Consider the following 21751-nt stretch of genomic DNA (forward strand, 5'->3'; position numbering starts at 1 on the left):
GTACTGTATTCTCAAAGTACTTGCCTCCTAACTTACGGCGGCGTAGCGTAAATGCGGCGGGCGCAAGCGCGCCTAATTCAAAAGAGGCTGAGGGGGCGTGTTTTATGCTAATTTCGTTTGACCTGACGTGATTGATGTTTTTTTGGAACGGCGCATGCGCCGTCCGCCTACATTTCCCAGTGTGCATTGCGGCTAAGTACGCCGCACGGTCCTATTGATTTAGACGTGGACGTAAATGACGTAAATCCCTATTCACGGAACGACTTACGCAAACTATGTAAAATTTTCGAATTTCGAAGTGGGAACGGCGGCCATACTTTAACATTGGCTACGCCACCTAGGGGGCATCTTTAGGCGGCCTATTTCTTACGGAAACGGCGTATCTGTACTGCGTCGGCCGGGCGTACGTTCGTGAATAGGCGTATCTAGTGATTTACATATTCTACGCCGAACGCAATGGAAGCGCATAGTTGCCAACATTTGTCCAGGGACACTTTGCAGCACAGCTATTAATTAATTACCACACTCACTTCCCCGAAGCTCCACCCACTACGCATAATCTTCGCCAGGCGAAGATTATGCGGAGTGGGTGGAGCTTCGGGGAAGTGAGTGTGGTAATTAATTAATAGCTGTGCTGCAAAGTGTCCCTGGATTTTTTTTTTAAATGTTGGCAACTATGGAAGCGCCACCTAGCGGCCAGCCTAAATATTGCACCCTAAGATAGGACGGCGCAGGCCGTCGTATCTTAGATAGGTTTAAGTGTATCTCTGTTTAAGAATACACTTAAACTTAGGTCGGCGCAGATTCCGAGTTAGGTCGGCGTATCTACTGATGTGAATCTAGCTAAAGGTCTCCTCCTCATCAGAAGAAGGATAACGGTGAGGGTGTCAGACATGGCCAGACATGTACCGAGTCATCGCTCAATGAAGCTCCTCCAGTCTCCACACATAAACACAGTGAGCACACGTGTGTGACTCCTAGCCCCGCCCCCTGGCATGACAGCCAAGCCCTTCCTAAGGGGGCTGGTCCAGGCGCGCCGTGTGATTGGTGGAGGCGGGCGGCCTTGCCCTCTGATAGGCTGGAGTAGGCGCAGGCGTGGTGATCTGAGCGGATTTGGCGCGTCTTCCTGATCCCGTCGGAGCGCGCTGGTGGTCTGTGTTGTCATTATGCCGAAGCGCTCCTACCCGTTCGATAGCCTGGCCCCTCCGCAGATCAAGACTCGTATCGGGCCGAAGGAGCTGAGCCAAGGAGTGTGCGGGGAGATCATGAGGCGGGAGATATTCGGTGAGGGGGAGGGAGAGGTGTCATGGCGGCTGAGGGGAGCACAGGCCTGCCTGGGGGTTGTAGTTCTCCAGAGCGGAGTGTGTATGGGGGCGCCCGGCACACGTGTGTATGGAGGAGCCCGACATGTGAGGCCCCCCCCCCTATATGTGATGGGGAGGCCTCACTGATCAGGCGACAGCAGATCGGCCGATGTGATTGGTGGGTGGATGTGTCCTGGATTTACACTCGGGTGTTCCCACAATACTTTTCCATGGACACCAATGGAGATGTCAGTGTTCAGATACACATGGCTGCGCAATGATCATCCCTGGAAACCACCAGCCAATCAGATGTTGGGTCTTATCCACACAGACCAATCTTCTGCAGAATTGTTCTCCTTTCTTGTTCTGTACATTAGTATTGCACAGAGCAACACCGATCCTCCTTGAGTCCCATGTCGGTGCTCATCCTCCTCCTCTTGGTGCCCCCGTAGCACGCCACTTCCTATAGTGGCACTTGTACAGGCTGGCTCCTGAGCTGGGCTGTGTGCATCTATTGACATTTGACAACCATGGTGCCAATATTTTTTTTAACATCCTCCAATCCATGGTGATGTTCAGGAACGAGCCCGGATGCCGCCCGAGGTTCGGAGATTTCTGTGGGCTTCGCCTGCGCAGTGAAGCATATCCATAGCCGTCTTTACCGCAGGGCAAAACGGGGCAGCCGCCCAGGGCCCTGTTACTGTTACGGGCCCAAAGCAGAGCCGCCGTTCAGGTGGAATTTCAGTGGCGATCGAGACCTCAGATCAGCAGCGCCGCGCGGGGTACAGTTCACCCAGGCGCCACGGAGGTGTAAGGGCTTAAAGCGGAGGTTCACCTGCACATGACACTTTTTCCCCTTAGATTGATGCTCGTTTTGTCTAGGGGAATCGGCTAGTTGTTTTAAAATATGAGCCGTACTTACCATTTTCGAGATGCATGTTCTCCGCCGCTTCCGGGTATGGGCTGCGGGACTGGGCGTTCCTATTTTAATTGACAGTCTTCCGAGTGGCTTCCGACGGTCGCATCCATCGCGTCACGATTTTCCGAAAGAAGCCGAACGTCGGTGCGCAGTATAGAGCCGCACTGACGTTCGGCTTCTTTCGGCTACTAGTGACGCGATGGATGCGACCGTTGGAAGCCTCTCGGAAGACTGTCAATCAAGAAGGAACGCCCGCTCCCGAAGACCCATACCCGGAAGCGACGGAAGAAGATGCATCTCGTAAACGGTAAGTACGGCTCATATTTTAAAACAACTAGCCGATTCCCCTAGACAAAACGAGCATGAAGCTAAGGGGAAAAGAAAAAAAAAACCTAATTGGGTGAACTCCCGCTTTAAGCGCCAGAGTGTGCGCCGCTCCCTCCTTCTCTGCGGCGCGGTATTTACTTTTTTTCAAATCCTCCTCCACAATCCACCCGGGCGGCGCAGCTGCACACTGTACTCTCCAGCTGCTGCCCGGGTGCACTCTTGGTGCCCCCGTAGCATGCCACTTCCTATAGGGGCACTTGTACAGGGTGGCTCCTGAGCTGGGCTGTGTGCAACTATTGACAACCATGGTGCAGCTTGGCCCCGCCCCCTGCTCTGTGCAGCAAGAGTAGCTCCTAGCCTCCTGTGAGAAGAGATGGGCACAGCGCTGGATGTAGATCGGGGTTCAGGGAAATATTTTAGAGCCTGGTGGGTGGAGGGATAAGCACACAACTCTCGCTGGAGTTTTCTTATGTCTGGCATATTTGGGGCATAAATTGATACACCCGGGTACGAGGTGTACAACCGTCTCTTGTAATGCTTCCTGTATGTCAAGTCATTATACTGGCTCTGCACACTGTACTGTGTACATGAAGCCTTGCCAGTGTAAATGCATCAATACATGTGGAGATGTGTGCTGACTTTTAATACAGACGGAGTACATATCCATACCTGGTGAGGAGAGATGGGCTCAGTCATCTCCGGATCCCAACCTGAGCAATCCCACCAGGAAGCCGTCACTGCACATCGCCAATCATAGGAAGTGAGGCATTTCCTGACCTGCAGCGCGCACACACACACTGCTCGCGATTGGCGGTTTGCAGTGACTGCTTCCTGGTGGGATTGCTCAGGTGGGTTCAGTCCCGGATCGGTACACATCTGAGCCCATCTCTACTGCTGAGGAAGGATGAGCTCCGGCGTGTTCGCATAGAACACGTGCGGAGCCCGCCAGGAAGTCGGCACCCGCGCTGCGCTAATCACAACCAGGCAGACATTGTCCGATGCTCGGCTGCAGAGATCGGGAAATGTCTGCCTGGCTGTGATTAGCGCAGCGCGGGTGCCGACTTCCTGGCGGGCTCCGCACGTGTTCTATGCGAACACGCCGGAGCTCATCCTTACTGCTGAGGAAGGATGGGTTTGTGTTTTTGGTCAAACATGCAGAAGTCAACTGTCATTCTCTGGCCAATAAACTGCTGAAGGGAGCAGCTGATGTACGCACGATGGTGGGGGTGACCTCTTCTGACCTAAAGAGGCCTTATGTCTTTGATGCGACAAGCATCCCCACCCTCTGTGTACATTGGCTGCAGGATGAGGAGTCACATGGTGAGGTGGTTCTGTTGGGTTACTTATATTGCAAGTGACCCCGCCCCTTTGTGTATAGGAGCTGCTGGGATGGGAAATCTGTCAGCGGCTCATCGGTCTAGGAATGACGGTTGACTTCCAGGTTCAGAACAAACCCTAGCATTGACGTGTATTTTTATCCAGCAGTGTGCTTGAGAGCCTTAGTTGACCCTGGACCCCCTCTCCTCATTGGCTGAGACAGCAGTGGGAGCCCTTGGCTGTAAACCATTGGCACAGCCAATGAGTAGTGCAGGGGGGGTCTGAGCCATGGGTCTGTGTCGTATGGACGCATAGAGAAGGGCTCGGGAATGAGCATGCACTAGTGTCCCCATAGCAAGCAGCGTGCTAGAGAGAGCGCTGGTCAAGGGGGGAGCCAGGAGCGCTGAGCGAGGACCTGAGAAGAGGCGGATCAGGGCTGCTCTGTACAAAACAATTACACAGAGCAGGAAAGTAAAACCTTTATTTTATTATTGTATTATAATATTTTATATAATTTATTATTTTATTATTACTTTAGGGCTTGACATACTGGGTGTCTGTTTACTTTACCAAAACATCGGCTGATATAGTGTGTGTGTGTGTGTGTGTGTGTGTGTTAAGCTGTTGTGCTGTATGTGACCTAAAAAAAATTGCAACTACCACCTTTTTATTCTTCAGGGTCTCTGTATGGAGGGTTTTAAAGTGAAATTAAAGTTCTAGTTTCAAAAACTGAGCAGGCTCTTTATTACAGAAGAGATATGCATGCCATGTTGCAATAAAAGTAACTTGCCTGCCTGCAGTCTTCTTTGGATGCTGTGCAAGGACTTTTTTTTTTGTATAGGATGAAGTGACTTCATGCTATACCAACCAATGAAGAGTGCCCTCAATGGATGGCACATGTTCCCAAAGGTCAACTTATCTTTTAAACTACATGCCTCAAATGCACATTTTAATGTGTGATAAAATGGCTCTGGCAATTGATAATACAAAACGTGTGTTTTATTCAGAGATTGCATGAAGGTAATAAAACGTAGACCTTGGAACCATCTACTCTAAGGGACTGTGGCTACTTCTTGCCGTTTATCATGCCTCTGTGTTACAGATGTCTATTCTGAGTAATCTTTATCACAAACCGGAACTTACAAGATATGATATTAAGTGGTGTGATTTTTTTTGATTTTTTTTTTTTTCTTGTTTTTAGAGAAAACAAAGAAGCTCTTGTTCAGTGGCGCAAAAGCGATTATGGGGAACCAGTTAAACCAAAACAAGAATAATGTGGAGATGGATATTCCTGCACCTGAGCTGCTGACCGGACAAACTACAATTGGACAAGACGGAAAGCTGCACAAAGCCTCTCATACATGTAAGGATCCCTGGGAACATTGCGTGGCGTTGCAATGGAAGTGATTGCTCTTGTGTTTGGCTGACTGAAATGACTTGTATTGATGGATGCTCCAAGACTGGTGGGCTCACTTGGATGGATGTGCTATGTATGAGTGCGAGCAGCTAGTCACACTTGTAATAAAATAGGTGTGTTGCGCTGATAATAACTTATTTCTACGTACAAAATTACATAAGAAAAGAGACCCCCTTGTAAAACTTAATACAAAAGGGATCACAAGTGCAAAATAGACAATATAATAAATCATCCAGTGAAGTGCCAGTGAAGTGCTAGGAATAAATCCCTATTAAGACCAGCATGCAATCTTCATGGGCAACTACAGCAAGTCAGTACAACCTCTGTCACATGGAAAAAATAGACACACCACAGTCCAATATTCATGGGATAGTTCAAAGTTTACAGACTTCACTCCTATGTCACTTTTCACTTCAGGACAGTGCCGCTCATGTAAAAAAGAGAAAACACAGATATGGTGCAAATAACGTATGAATAAGGAAGAAAACCAATGCAATACAGCGATTGCACTCACGGAAGCCTCGATCACATTAGGCTCTGCTGTAAAGTAGTACGAACGCCGCTCAGTGCTTAGACGATCTCCTCAGGTGGATGGTCGCGTCACTCGGCTCCTCCCCCACGCGTATCGTCACTAGACACGCGACTTATTCATGGATAAGTCGCGTGTCTAGTGACGATACGCGTGGGGGAGGAGCCGAGTGACGCGACCATCCACCTGAGGAGATCGTCTAAGCACTGAGCGGCGTTCGTACTACTTTACAGCAGAGCCTAATGTGATCGAGGCTTCCGTGAGTGCAATCGCTGTATTGCATTGGTTTTCTTCCTTATTCATACGTTATTTGCACCATATCTGTGTTTTCTCTTTTTTACATGAGCGGCACTGTCCTGAAGTGAAAAGTGACATAGGAGTGAAGTCTGTAAACTTTGAACTATCCCATGAATATTGGACTGTGGTGTGTCTATTTTTTCCATGTGACAGAGGTTGTACTGACTTGCTGTAGTTGCCCATGAAGATTGCATGCTGGTCTTAATAGGGATTTATTCCTAGCACTTCACTGGCACTTCACTGGATGATTTATTATATTGTCTATTTTGCACTTGTGATCCCTTTTGTATTAAGTTTTACAAGGGGGTCTCTTTTCTTATGTAATTTTGTACGTAGAAATAAGTTATTATCAGCGCAACACACCTATTTTATCACTATTATTGGTTTTGTACACTTTTTTTTTTTGTGTCTGCAGCGGTATTATTTAGTTTTTTATTTCTATACATTTTCCTTGATTAATTAGTATTAGTAGCGCTGTAGTACCATATATTCATTTAGTCACACTTGTATACTGCACGCTAGTCACGCTTGTTGTATACTGCACTCTAGTCACACTTGTTCTATACTGCACGCTAGTCACTCTTGTTGTTGTATACTGCACGCTAGTCACACTTGTTGTTGTTGTATACTGTACGCTAGTCACACTTGTTGTATACTGCACGCTAGTCACACTTGTTGTTGTATACCGCACGCTAGTCACACTTGTTGTTGTTGTATACTGCACGCTAGTCACACTTGTTGTTGTATACTGCACGGCATAAACACTTTCTTGATGAGAAGAGGTATGTTATCAGGGAGCCATCATATAGGACCCTCCAGCCTTCTGTGTATCACTTTCCAAAGAATGGAATGTCTTGGGACTTGTTCTAATGATATTTATTGCAAGGTCCAGGTGAAAAGATGAACCACCTCAACCTTTCCCCAAGAAAGAAACTGCACTTAAAGTGGATGTAAACTTTTTTTTCTTGATGTCACAATGTAGAGTATAAGATTTTCGATCATCTGTGCCCAGTCTTGCCACACAGTTTTTTTTTCTCAAACAAAGGTATTTATTGAGCAAATGTGGAAAACAACATACAAAACTCCAGAGCACAGTCATACATGAGATCACAAGGAATAATACACTCATAACATGACATAACACTTCGTCAAATGCCCCTCAGTATTGCAAAATCTCAAAAAGCCGTCCCCCACCCTGTGGGCGTCTACATACACTCAGGAACCAAATGCCACACAGAGTTAATCCAGCTCTGAGCAATCCTCTTTTATTGTTCAGTGACAATTGACAGACTTCCAGATAAAAACATGTCTCAATAAAAAGTCCTTTCCTCTCTTCTTGCTTTGAGTGACAGGTTATTTACATATCTAGCTTGGACATGTTTATCATATGTTATGTTTATCATAATATGAGGTGATCCACAGTATTAAAAAGTGAGAAATCCACCCCTCCCCCACATAACACATCCTGGTAATATACAATGGACTGTGGATTCCTTCATAATATGATAAACTTGTCCAAGCTAGATATGTAAATAACCTGTCACTCAAAGCAAGGAGAGAGGAATGGACTTTTTATTTAGACAGGGTTTTATCTGGAAGTCTGTTAATTTTCACTGAACAAGATGATTGCTCAGAGCTGGATTAACTGTGTGGCAAGACTGGGCACAGATGATAGGAAATCTTATACTCTACATTGTGACATCCAAAAAATAAAAATTCAAAATTTGGTTTACACCCACTTTAAGAGAATTTTGACTTTTCGTGTGTGTGTGTGTGTGTGTGATTTTCAATGCAACAATTGTCATTCCTACACTGGGAGGAAAGCTGCATCTTGGTTTGTTTTTATCAGTGACACATTTGACAATGCGGCTCACTATGCTGAAATAGAAATGCCATACTTTGTACAAGTTTGGGGATAAAACTCCTCTCCAGAAATGTCCTAAATATAAGCTGTTCATGAAACTCCTGTGTCTAACACCATGGACTTCTGGTGTGTGTGTGTGTGTGTGTGTGTGTGTGTGTGTGTGTCCCTTTCACATGGGCTTTCCAATCTGGTCTATCTGTCAGCGACTGGAATGCTTCTGTTCGCTTCTTGCGATCAGGAGTTTTCTGATCCTTTGACAGCCAATCACAGCGGTCACATGGCCATAAGCCCAGCCCTGCTTTCCAAGCCCCTTGGAGTTGACTGTGTGTGTGTGTGTGTGTGTGTGTGTGTGTGTGTGTGTGTGTGTGAGAATATTTGAATTTTTCATATGAAAACGTGTTTAAGCACTGCTGAGATTTTTTTCTCTCCAATCAGCAGCGCCCGCTGGAGCGTCCAAGGCTTGCTCTTCCTGTGTGCGATCCGTCGGGGACAAAGAAACCTGCAGGCTGTGTAAACAGTACAGCTGCAGTCATTGCAGTAAATCTTGCTGTTGCTGTTCAGCAGTAGTTTGCGCCTTCTGCACAATAATTGTGTGAGTATCTGATCTCTTTTTATGTATTGTGTTTTTTATTTACTTGGCAAAACCTGTGCTGGCAGTATGGCCCGCTTCACACTGCCATGACTTTGCACCGACATCCCAGTGTGTCTTTGGCACGACTTGCATATCAGAAAATTTAACAGACATCAATGCAAGTCATGCTGAAGTCGGCCCAAAAGTAGTGAGGGAACCTTTTTCTAAGGAGGAGCGGCTCAAGTTGCTCCTGTTGTAATGGTTACCTTGCACCGAATGTGGCGCGATATGACAGGTTCTCAAATCAGATTGCATGTTGCACCAGTGTGAACTGGGACAGAAGACTGTTACTGACCTCCTCCTGACAATGACCAACTACCATCATCCACCATGGTTGACAGCTTGTAGTTCTGAATTTACTACAAGGACACTGAATAGCATCCTTGTAGTTTAACAAGCCCAGCAGCTTTCAAACAGTCAGTCAGTAGGCAGGCATGTTCTGAAAGCTGCAGGAGCCTGACATTGCACCCCTGGTCCACTGAGCAAGAGTGCAATGCTCCTGCAGGGAAAATAATAAATGCACTTAATTTTTTTTCTGAAAAAAATTGCTTTTTATTGTTAAAGTTGTGCTTTAACTTTGCAAGATTATGAGAATACGTATCTGAGGACCAGGCTAGTCATAATGTAAAGCAGACTATGAACACCTGTTCTGTGACTAGACCTGCGAGGAACATTTTGGGAGACTGAGGTTATCGGTCTGCTGCATAAATTAAATCCCAAATCATGTGCTTCATGTCTTGGTGGTACTAAAGGTTCCTTTTTGTTTTAAAAAAAAAAAGTCATACTTTCACTATGCAGTTCGTTTTGCAGTGGCCTTGATCGTCCTCTTCTAGGGTCCCATGGTGGCTCTTCACCGTAATAGCTAACCCCCTCTGGGAAGCTCTCTCCTGAGGGGGGGGGGTTACTTTGCAGGCACGCTCCCATGTCATACACTCGGCGTACATAGCCACTGAGTATATGACGCGGCCGCATCATTGGATTTAATAGCAGCGCAGCCATTGGCGCCCCCTGCTGTCAATCTATCCAATGAAGATGTGTTTGATTGCTCAGTCTTAGTGCCAGCGGGTGGCAGCCACCTAGGTAAGTGTGATTTAAAACAAACTTTAATCTCCTGTTTATCTACCAAGGGCCTGCCTAATTGGATAACGGTAGGTCCTCAGATGGTTTTGGTAATTTTACAGTCGGTTTTGTAACCTGTATGACACTTGGACTTAAACTATGTACAGCCATGGCCAAAAGTTTTTTTGATTGACAAGTATTTATTTTCAGTCTTGTGCTTTGGTGTTTTTAGATGATTATTGTCAGATGTTATAAGATACTGAAGTAGAATTGCAAGCATTTCAGTAGTGTCAAGGCTTTTATTGACTATTGCATTCAATTTATGCAGTCAAGTGTGTGTGTGTGTGTGTTTTTTTTTGTTCTTTGTGTGTTCACCCGCCTCTTGAGGATTGTCCAAATTCTCAATGGGATTAAGGTCTGGGGAGTTTGGACCCAAAATGTTAATGTTTTGTTACCCAAGCCACATCATGTTTGCCTTCTGGCACGGTGCTCCATCATGTTGGAAAAGTCATCGTCACCAAACCGTTCTTGGATGGTTGGGAGAAGTTTCTCTCAGAGGCTGTTTTTGTACCATTCTTCATGGCTATGTTCTTGGGCATAATTGTGAGTGAGCCACTCCCTTGGCTGAGAAGCAACCCCACACATGAATGGACTTGGCTTTGCTGTTGGCATGACACAGGACTGATGGTAGCCCTCACCTTCTCTCCAGACAATTTTTGTTTTCTGGATGCCCCAAACAATCGGCAAGGGCATTAATCTGAGAAAATGACTTTACCCCAGTCCTCAGCAGTCCGATCCCTGTACCTTTTGCAGAATATCAGTCTGTCCCTGATTTTCCTGGAGAGAAGTGGCTTCTCTGCTGCCCTTCTTGACACCAGGCCATTCTCAAGGTCTTCTCACTGTGTGTGCCGATGTACTCACACCTGCCTGCTGCCATTCCCGAGCAAGCGCTGCACTGGTGGTACCCGGATCCCTCAGCTGAATCAATTGGTCCTTGTGCTTGCCGGACTTTCTTGGGCACCCTGAAGCCTTTTACAAATGCAGTGGAAATGTTTTCGTGTTTTTTGTTTTTTTTTTAAAGTTCATTTTCATGGCAAAGAGGGACTTTGCAATTCATCTGATCTCTCTTTATAACATTCTGGAGTATATACAATTGGCAGCAGACTTGGTTAAAATGTTATATTTGTGTCTTCTCATTTGGCCACGACTGTAAAATGAGGACAAACCTAAACCATTCATTGCATTTGTATCAAATCGGGTAGGTTCGTGCTCTATATAGTTAATGGTAGTTCTAAAGTGGCTTGTATAGTGTATAGCCACTTTATAGAGGTGGGTTGTTAGAATTGTACCTGGAACATGTGTCATGTCTCCACAAATCAACTCCTGGCACACGGCTAAATGTATATGAAATGCATACATGGGAGTGGTTGTATGTACCAACAAATTCTGTGTTTTGGTTCATTGAACCCAGAGATATACACAGCAAAAAGCTGACACCCCCCTTATATATAATTTTATTTATTGCAGAGCGATGGTGCAAAAAATACATAAATCTAATCTGTGATTTGATATACTTGAATATTATGTGCTGAGCGCTCATGCCTGACTGTCTTATCTAAAACCTTTTCTTTCCTCATTCCAGAGAGAATGAAGTCGGTGAGCAAGTTTACTGCACATCATGTTCTGTGTTTGAAATATAAACCAGGAGTTTGCCTAACACACATGTTGCCTGTTTTATTACCCCCTGCATATATGTAAATTGGAATGTTTATATTTGATTTTTCTATGTATTTTATATGTAAAACTGAGAAATAAAGTTTATAAAAAAAACTTCTGACCACTGGGTGGCAGTGTAGACTTGGTGATGAATTCTTCTATAATACAAGCCCTGTGTTCTACTTGGTGAATGCAGCGAGGCTCCCAGATTGTGTGGATGGGATGCATCTGATTAGCCTGGCTGTCTTGTTAGTGTGCCAAGCTTATAGATTTGGGGTTTTATTATTATTTTTTTCTAAAGTGAGAAAAGGTGTGTGTGTGTGTGTTTTCTCTAGTAGAACTTTGCACAAAGCATCACTCCTGCCTCCACCAGCTAGCCGCCTTCCTATAGTGCATCCAGGTAAGTAATGGGCACACCCAGCCATCCATGTGATGTAAAATAAAATGTGATTCATCAGACCAGGCCACCACCTTCCATTGCACCATGGTCCAGTTCTGAGGCTCATGTGCCCAATGTAGCCACTTCTGGCTGTGGACACGGGTCCTGACTGGTCGGTGGCTGCGCACCCCATACACGACAAACTACGGTCAGATGACTTGCGTGTCTCTTTAGGGAGGTGTAATCGATGTTCAATTAACCTGTCTGGTCATGAAGGTGTGTGTGTGTATATACTTATACTCTCTATCCCCCCCCCCTTTCACATTTTTACTTTTAAATATATTTCTGTTATCCTGGATCCTCCTATAGCCCCCAGGAGAACAAAATCTGCATCAGCGCTTAAAGTGATTTGTAAAGTCGTTTTAACTTTTTTATTTTTCTTTAAAAATGACAAACCTTTTTTGACTGGCCTGTTCGTTGCAGGGGATTTGCAAGGGGCAGCCCTGATCCTTCTCTTCTTGGTGCCTCACCTGTGATCCTGGCCCCTCCAGTTTTCCCCCACAGCAAGCAACTTGCTATGGTGTTGCCTGAGCTGAGTCATGGCTCCCTGTGTCCATTCAGGCACAGTGCCCTGACCCAACCCCCCCCCCCCCCTCTCTCTCCTGATTAGCTGACTGACAGCAGCGTGAGCCAATGGCAGTGCTGCTGTATGTCAAACAATTTTTTTTTTTTTTGCACTATAAACAAAAACGGACAACTGAGAAATGTCCCCCCCACCTTGGACATTGCAGTGGACAAATCTGACACAATACAGTGATCAATGCTATAAAAATACTCAGTTTACTGTATATAAAGGGGGGGAAGCTTAAAGGGTCACTAAAGGATTTTTTTTTTTTTTTAGCTGAAATGACTGTTTCCAGGGTATAGAGACATAAAAGTTAACTGATTCCTTTTAAAAATGATTAAAAATAGATAAACAATCATAATGTACCTACAGTTTAGTTTTTGCTGGTTCTCTGATGTAAAGAGAGCCGTCTGCCAATAGAGAGCAGTGATACTTTGTCTAAAACTCCTCAGCACCAATCCAGTTTAGTTTCACACACAGTAATCACACCTCCTTGATTAGTCACCACAGTGAGAAATCTCCCAGTACTGTGGTGATCAGGAAACAGACAACCAGGAAGTGTCCAGAACAGAGAGGAATTACAGCAACATCAAAACAAAAACGAACAATGAGCACATGAAACCAGGACTGCAGTAAGGTAAAGGAAGCTATTTAGCTAAAAAAAATCAATTCCTTTAGTGACCCTTTAACAACAAGGGCTATCAAATGATATGTTCCCTAGGGAGGTGCTTACTAACACTGTGGGGCAGTGTCGCACTGAAGGAAGAGAGATCTGTGATTCAGCTTGGCTGATTTGCAAGATCCTCCTTGACAGAGCTGCCCTTTGCCTTGTTTACGCAGGCAGACGGCTGATCTGTCTCTTCTGTAAACGATCGCAGCTGCTGAACCCACTGATTGGCTCCCGTTGTGTCCAATCACAGCGGTAGCAGTGTGCCCTGCAGCAGTAAATATATGTGGGGCGGTCCAGAAGTAATTAAGGCTGGTTTCACACTACGATTTTCCCCTCCGTCAGCTGCATACGATTTATATGAAAAAACGTATGCGGCTGAAATGGACGTAAACGTATGGAACCGCACATATGTGCGTTTTCCATTGACATTAATGTTAAAAAAAAAAAAAACATGCGTTTGCCATACTGTTTCAAAAACGTTTTGCCAGCAAATTGTACGCACCCGGATGCATCTGAGTGCATACGATTTGCAATGCATTGTCTATGTATGCGTTTTTCCGTACGGCCCGTACGTTTTCAATACTGAAAACGTATGCGGCTGACGGACGGGAAAATCGTAGTGTGAACCCAGCCTAAGTAAGGTCAATTAACTAGATAGATATCCCTTGCTTCCTGATCCCCCGAAGTCACTTGGATCAGTGGTTTCCATTGACTTATAATAGCCAGTTTGCTTTAAAAATTGATGCATTTCTAAATGCAATCTACTGAATGTCTTAGAACAGGGGTCTCAAACTGGCAGCTCTCTAGCTGTTGCAAAACTACAAGTCCCCCTTGCAACGCTGCCAGTTACAGACATGATGGGACTTGTAGTTCCACAACAGCTGGAGGGCCACCAGTTTGAGATCCCTGCCCTAGCACTATCTCCTGGAAAGCTACATGCTGAGGATAAACCTTTTCATCCAGGCTCAGAGCTCACCTTTGTCTGCTACCAGGACAATTGTGATGTCTAGGAGCACTGCCTGTGCCCAGTACCCCTGCCAACTAGTGTACCCAGCCACCAACCCAGAGAGAGTGTGCGCGCAACTCTGATGACCCATGCACTGCCCTGACCTCTGTCTGATAGAACACCTTTGGCATGAATTGGAATGCTGATTGTGAACCCGCTTGTCTTGTCTGACATCACAAATGCTCTTGTGGCTAAACAGGCTGAAGTAACTTCTCCTAGAAGAGCAGAGGCTGTTATGGCCACAAGGGGGCATTGAGACTCCGTATTGCTTCCCTGATATTTGGAATAGGATATCCAACAAGCTGATCTGGGTGTTCGCAAACTTTTCTTTTTTTTTAGGCACTTGGTGATTTTGGATTTTTTTTCCGAATCTCTGTAAAATTGCACTAAAACGCAGGACATGCGTGTGGTTGTTTATTCTTAATAGCATCCCAAACATGGTGCAGTATTGTTGCACAACAGAATCACGCGAAATTCACGGAAAACCGTGCGAAGCTCGTCATCCAAAAACAAGTGGCTTATTTTTGGGTGACAAATGCGCATAGGGCGGTACAATGTGCAACAGGTGAAATTTGCATAAAAAAAAAACGCTGGCTCCCGCTACATGAGATGTAAGTTTACTTGTGATTGGTTCTCCTGCAGCGTGGTCAGGAAACACAAACGCACAGCAGATGAAAATATGCAAGTTATATGGATAGCAAAATCCTTTCCTAAAAAAAACGGGGGGGCGTAGTGTCTGCCGCCATTGAAGTCTTGTTTGGTGTGTAGTCCTCTTTTTTGCGTAGGGTGATTTATGATGTGTTCACTTCCTCCTGCATTGTATCTATGGAATCTGCTTTGTGTGGGAACAATGGGCAGTTTGAGGAGAATGTCTCATTGAGACCTGACTATACGCAATTCATGAATAAACCTCATTAACATGCACAATTCATGCCTCACTCTGCCGAGGGAGTGGAGGAAACAATGTGATGTCGGCTCATTTACCCGCAACTGGCAGTGTTTTCCCACCGCTGGAAAGTGGATGCGAGGGCACCGCCATGTGCCTGGTAGGCTCAGGAAGGGTTGAGGACATTCTTTCCCAGTGCGAATCTTTCTGAAGTCTGACTGCATTGCAGCTTTGAAGACTTTTTATCAATTTGCAAATCAGCAGCCAATATCATAATAGAGATTTTTTCTGGAGGTTCCGGAACAGACATTACATACCCATACCAATGTGATGGCGTCAGTTGTCATGATCAGAGCTTCAGGAAATTCTGTTAACCTCATTTTACTGCAGTTTGTGTCCCTGTAGCGCAGGGATATGCAATTACCGGACCTCCAGCTGTTGCAGAACTACAAATCCCATGAGGCATAGCAAGACTCTGACAGCCACAAGCATGACTCCCATAGGCAGAGGCATGATGGGACTTGTAGTTTTCAACAGCTGGAGGTCCGCTAATTGTATATCACTGCGTGTAGAGCAAGGCTAGGCAACTTTTCAGATATACTTGAATAATATGGAGGAAATTTAAAGATCCTTGGGGGAGAGGGGGGAGGTGCCCTTTAACCACTTGCTTACTGGCCCATAGTCAAAAGACGTCCTGTTTTTAAAGATGGATATCTTGAGAATGGCAGCAGCTGCTGCCACAAACGAGGTATCCATCTTTAGTTGCGCGGTCCTGTAAACGATAACGGCCGTCTCCGGCGGATTCGCCGCGAGATCGCCGTTAACGGTGGCGGGAGAGGGCCCCCCCTCCCGCCGCTTACCGGAGCCGTCGGTGGAGGCGATCAGGACCGTTCGGCTGGTGACTGGGGACGAGACTGATAAACTAAATAAAAAACAATAAGAAAACAACATTTTTTTTTTTTTTTTTTTTTTTTAAACGCCCCGTCGAGCTCGCGCACAGAAGCGAACGCATACGCGAGTAGCGCCCGCATATGAAAACGGTGTTCAAACCACACAAGTGAGGTATCGCCGCGATCGTTAGAGCGAGAGCAATAATTCTAGCTCTAGACCTACTCTGTAGCTCAAAAAATGCAACCTGTAGAATTGTTTAAACGTCGCCTATCGAGATTTTTAAGGGTAAAAGTTTGACGCCATGCCACGAGCGGGCGCAATTTTTAAGCATGACATGTTGGGTATCATTTTACTCGGCGTAACATTATCTTTCACAATATATAAAAAAATTGGGCAAAATTTATTGTTGTCTTATTTTTTAATTCAAAAAAGTGTTTTTTTTTCAAAAGTGCGCTTGTAAGACCGTTGCGCAAATACGGTGTGACAAAAAGTATTGCAATGACTGCCATTTTATTCTCTAGAGTGTTAGAAAAATATATATATATATATATATATATATATATATATATATATATATATATATATATATATATATATATATATATATATATATATATATATATATATATATGTTTGGGGGTTTTAAGTAATTTTCTAGCAAAAAAAAATGTTTTAGTCTCGTAAACACCGAATCTGAAAAACAGGCTCGGTAAGCAAGTGGTTAAAAAAGCAAAACTATCGCACCCTTTATTAAAAGATATGAAAAACATGCAGTGTGTCACAGTACTATACTCCACTCACTTCATATTACCCCCCCATGTAGAGTCCTCTGCTGCCCCCACTTAGCCATGCCCTCTGCCCCTTTCACATCCTCCAGCACTGTAGCTTTCTCTGCCCCTCCACATCACCACCCCACTGTAGTGTCTGCTGCCTCTCCCCCCTCCACATTGCTGCCCTCCGAGCCGAACTGCCTATTGAACTTCATTGATCTTGGCTCGTTGTACGTCACTGCGTTCTTGACGGTCGGAATTTCCGACAAGATTTGTGTGACTGTGTGTATGCAACACAAGTTTCAGCCAACATTCCGTCAGAAAAAAATCCACGGTTTTCTTGTCGGAATTTCTGCTAATGTGTACGCGGTATTAGGCCGTCCACAAGGTTTAGGGGTGTGTCTAGGGGAATGTTTGACCGTTCTTCCAAAAGCGCATTTGTGAGGTCAGGAGAACTGATGTTGGACGAGAAGGCCTGGCTCGCGGTCTGCACTCTAATTCATCCCAAAGGTGTTCTTTCGGGTTGAGGTCAGGACTCTGTGCAGGCCAGCCAAGTTCCTCCAGCCCAAATTCGCTCATCCATGTCTTTATGGACCTTGCTTTGTGCACTGGTCCAAATCATTTGGTGGAGGGGGGATTACGTTGCGGGGTTGGGCTTGGCCCCTTTGTTCCAGTGAAGGGAACTCCTAAGGTGTCAGCATTCTAAGACATTTTGGACAATTTCATGCGCCTAACTTTGTGGGAACAGTTTTGGAATGGCTCCTTCCTGTTCCCACATGACTGCGCGCCAGTGCACAAAGCAAGGACCATAACTCCTTCAGCCCTGGAAGATTTTACCCCCCTTCCTGACCAGAGCACTTTGTGCGATACAGCACTGTGTCGCTTTAACTGAAACTTGCGTGGTCGTGCGACGCTGTGCCCAAACAAAATTGACGTCCTTTTTTTCCCCCCCCACAAATAGAGCGTCTTTTTTGTGGTATTTCACCATCTCTGCGACAATTTTGAAGAAAAAAAAAAAACACAATATTTTGTACTTTTTGCTATAATATCCCAATTTAAAAAAAAAAAATTCCTCAGTGTAGGCCGATACGTATTCTTCTGCATATTTTTGGTTAAAAAAAATAATCGCAATAAGTGTATATTGATTGGTTTGCGCAAAAGTTATAGCGTCTTCAAAATAGGAGGTAGTTTTTATGGCATTTTTTATTATTATTATGTTTTTTTTTTTTTGTACTAGTAATGGCGGCGATCTGCGATTTTTTTATCGGGACTGCGACGTTATGGCAGACACATCAGACACTTTTGACAGCACTAACAATTTTACAGCGATCAAAAATTCACATTATAATACCAACTAAAACATAAAATTAAGTGTAACAATCTATAAAAAAATACAAAGTGCTATAATGGTGTGAACCTCCCAACTAAAAAGTTGTTGCACTTGAGGTTAATCTAATATCTATAGGAGGAGTTTCCACCATCCCTGCCAAGTTTCATTTTATAAAGTATGTCTTATTTTCAGTTTGATGTGTTATATACTGTATTTATCGGGGTATAGCGCGCACCCCTAAAGTGGACCTGCATTCCTGTGGAAAAAAGATTTTTGTACTTACAGTTTTGGTGTCTTGCGCGGCGGCCTCGTTGGATCCGGCGTCCGTCTGCGGCTTCGGGTGTCCTCTTCGTCGGGTGCGGCATCCACCCCGCGCCGAGTTTGAATACTGCGCCGGCATATACCGAGCGCAGTAGACTCGTGTATAGTCGGGCAGGCTCGGCTACTCTCGCGCTCACGTCCTGTACGTCCAGGACGTGAGCGCGAGAGGAGCCGAGCCTGCCAGACTATACACGAGTCTACTGCGCTCGGTATATGCCGGCGCAGTATTCAAACTCGGCGCGGGTATCGGTGTATATCGCGCACCCACGATTTTGCCCTGATTTTCAGGGAAAAAAAGTGCGCGGTATACGACGATAAATACGGTATGTGAAGTTGTGTATCAGAGATCGGTATTGTGGTCATATTGAAGCCTATTGAGCTTTCCATACAAAATTTTTTTCCCCCTTTAGTGACCCTTTAACCGTTTGAGGGAGGGTGGGCTGGGCCTCCTAAGCCTATCAGTACCAGTGTGCATTAGTGCAGCTCATCAGTGCCACTTATCAGTTACCAGGGTCACCCATCAGTGCAGCTCATCAGTGCCAGTGACACCTATTAGTGCCCATCAGTGCTGCCTATCAGTGCTCATAAATGCCGCAAATCAGTACCAATCTATAATTTGTTAATTGAAAGACTAAAGAGCTTGACTTGTAGTCTTGTCCGCTTTTTTATTTGTTTCGGTTATCTGAAAGATGGGTTTCAAATTTTGATAGGAGCGCAGTCTCGGTGCTTGCCATAGGCGCCATTTTCACTATACGCCTCTGCATGCATCCACTGTCTTTGGTGCGTGTCACCTTCTGACGCATTGCAAGGCTGATTAGTAAAAATATAAGAAAACAACTACCGTATTAATCGGCGTATATCGCGCACTATTTTTCCCTTAAAATAAGGGAAAAATCGTGGGTGCGCGATATACGCCGATAGCCGCGCTCAGTTTGAAATTCTGCGCCGACATACAGAGTGCAGTACACTCGGCTAGTCTCTGCTTCGCTCGTGCTCACGCATAAACGTCACAGAGCGCGAGCGAAGCCGAGCCTTGCCAAATGTACCCGAGTGTACTGCACTCGGTATATGTTAGCGGAGGCGTTCGAACTGAGCGCGGGAAGCGGGGACTCGACTTGAGGCGCGCGCTGGAGAAGCCGGGAGGACACCATCGAGGCCGCAGACGGACGCCGGACCGGACGATGGCCGCTGGGAAGACACCAAAACTGTAAGTAATAAAATCATATAACTTTTTTTTTTACAGGAATTTCGGGGGCAACATTAGGGGTGCGCGGTATACGTGGGAGCGCGTTATACCGCGATAAATACGGTACTTACATCAAAAGACTATTATCCAAAATGTAACAAAACAGTGGAAATAAAATATTTACACTGGATAAATGACACTGTGACATGATACAAGTCCAACAATCAATGTTATCTATACAACGTTTTAGGGTGGGGGGAACTTTTTTATCACCAGGTCAATTAAAGTTGAAAACAATTGCGCCATTCTCTTTTTTCTGATAGGTCATGTAGTTACAAGAGGCCGTGAGCATCCGCTCATGAAAACAAGAGCCGATGCTGCTATTTTGCGTCTTTGTTTTATTGTGCCGGCGGTGCCAGAAGCTGGAGGAAGAGTGACTTGTGCACTGCAGATATGAAGTTTGGTGCAGCGTGAGTATCTGCATACAGCTGCTCCCGAGACCAAACTAATCAGGCCACCATGGCTAAGCACACAATGGCCTTTTTATTTATCACCAAAGACATGATTCAGACAACCTCAATCACTGTAATTGCCCCACACAGTGGGGTTCTAACGATGGTATGCAGTCAGATCATTTCAGAGCATACAGACCCGCCTTGCACCTCCCTTCTCCGGCATTTGTAGTGCCTCCGAGTTTAATTGATAAAAGTTTAGAACTTCGCTCCTTTCACCCTAAACAAATATGAATACAAACAGCAGTTGGGCTCAGCGGCAATCCCACCATTTGCTTTAAAACCAAAACAACAATTATCATAATAAAACTTAATGAACTTTGTTTACTCTCTTTTTCTTCTGTTAATGGGTTTTCACTTAACTGTTGATAACATCTGGTTGCCTGGCAAACTCCGCTTTCATTTGGCATTACAGCGTTTAACGCCAAATCTCGTCTACCACCTTCCATTAAAACTCCCGCCAAAGAAGGCTGAGGTTAGGCTTCGTGTTTATGTTTAGTATCTAATTGCATACTTATCGATCTTACTACCAAATAGGATGGTTTCCAATTATGCCAGTCAGATGTCCTCGAATCCTTCACGTCTATAAACGGAGCACAGAATCTGTCACGGGCCCAGGAAAAGAAAAGAGGGTTTTGTAGAGTTTCCTGTTCTATTTTAGAACGAAAAAAAAGGACTAAAACTTTGCAAGTACCTCTGGAGTTTCTTTCCAGTATTAAGACGGAAGATTTGTAAAAAAAAAAAAAAAAAACACACTTTACCCTTTTGCGTTGTTAACCACTTAAGCCCCGGACCATTTTGTTGCTAAATGCCCAGGCCAGGTTTTGTGATTCGGCACTGCGTTGCTTTGACAATTGCGCGGTCGTGCGACGTGGCTCCCAAACAAAATTGGCGTCCCTTTTTCCCCACAAATAGAGCTTTCTTTTGGTGGTATTTGATCACCTCTGCCGTTTTTATTTTTTGCGCTATAAACAAAAATAGAGCGACAATTTAAAAAAAAAATGCAATATTTTTTACTTTTTGCTGTAATAAATATCCCCCAAAAACATGTTTTTCCTCCGTTTAGGCCGATACGTATTCTTCTACCTATTTTTGGTAAAAAAAATCACAATAAGTGTTTATCGATTTGTAAACGCTATAAATTTTGTGCAAACCAAATAGGGGATAGTTTTTTTGCATTTTTATAAAAAAAATTTTTTTACTACTATTGGCGGCGATCAGCGATTTTTTTCATGACTGCGACATTATGGCGGACACTTCGGACTATTTTGACATTTTTGGGACCGTTGTCATTTTCACAGCAAAAAATGCATTAAAATTGCATTCTTTATTGTGAAAATGACAGTTGCAGTTTGGGAGTTAACCACAGGGGGTGCTGTAGGAGTTAGGGTTCACCTAGTGTGTGTTTACAACTATAGGGGGGTGTGGCTGTAGGACTGACGTCATCGATCGAGTCTCCCTATAAAAGGGATCACTCGATCGATGCAGCCGTCACAGTGAAGCACGGGGAAGCCGTGTTTACATACGGCTCTCCCCGCTCTTCAGCTCCGGGGAGCGATCGCGACGGGGCGGCTATAAACGAATAGCCATGCCGTCGTCCCGGATCGCTCCCCGCGGGAATCCGCCCCCACCGCACGCAGCGGAGGGGGTCCCGATCGGACCCCCGACCCGCTAGAAGGCAGGGACGTGTATATATACGCCCATATGCCTGTACGTGCCATTCTGTGGACGTAAATAGGCGTGCGGAGGGCGTTAAGTGGTTAAAGGGGTTGTAAAAGGTACAATTTTTTTTCCT

General features: G+C 45.1%; 1 protein-coding gene across 3 annotated transcripts; it reads left to right on the forward strand.

Annotated features, from left to right (window-relative positions):
* Positions 1-1071: 1071 nt before the first annotated feature.
* SIVA1 (SIVA1 apoptosis inducing factor) lies at positions 1072-20057 on the forward strand. Of its 3 annotated transcripts, none has more exons than XM_040332408.1 (4): positions 1072-1284; positions 5069-5230; positions 8410-8566; positions 19768-20057. In XM_040332408.1, exons 1-4 carry the CDS (start codon positions 1167-1169, stop codon positions 19790-19792), a joined length of 462 nt encoding a protein of 153 aa, XP_040188342.1. In that variant the 5' UTR covers positions 1072-1166; the 3' UTR covers positions 19793-20057. The 3 variants fall into 3 exon arrangements, with proteins under 3 accessions (XP_040188342.1, XP_040188340.1, XP_040188341.1); XM_040332406.1 differs by lacking the exon at positions 19768-20057 and adding an exon at positions 11307-11494 and having other exon boundaries at positions 1073-1284; XM_040332407.1 differs by lacking the exon at positions 19768-20057 and adding an exon at positions 11307-11494 and having other exon boundaries at positions 1074-1284; positions 8413-8566.
* Positions 20058-21751: the final 1694 nt, after the last annotated feature.

The sequence above is a fragment of the Rana temporaria genome, chromosome 13 (genome assembly GCF_905171775.1).
Source record: "Rana temporaria chromosome 13, aRanTem1.1, whole genome shotgun sequence".
Classification (NCBI taxonomy): domain Eukaryota; kingdom Metazoa; phylum Chordata; class Amphibia; order Anura; family Ranidae; genus Rana; species Rana temporaria.

Bases quoted from the DNA above. Each gene is read 5' to 3' on its own strand.
- SIVA1 (XM_040332406.1), top strand. From the start codon at position 1,167: ATGCCGAAGCGCTCCTACCCGTTCGATAGCCTGGCCCCTCCGCAGATC. The intron at 1,285-5,068 runs GTGAGGGGGAGG...TCTTGTTTTTAG, and splicing joins CATGAGGCGGGAGATATTCG to AGAAAACAAAGAAGCTCTTG. The intron at 8,567-11,306 runs GTGAGTATCTGA...TCCTCATTCCAG, and splicing joins GCCTTCTGCACAATAATTGT to AGAGAATGAAGTCGGTGAGC.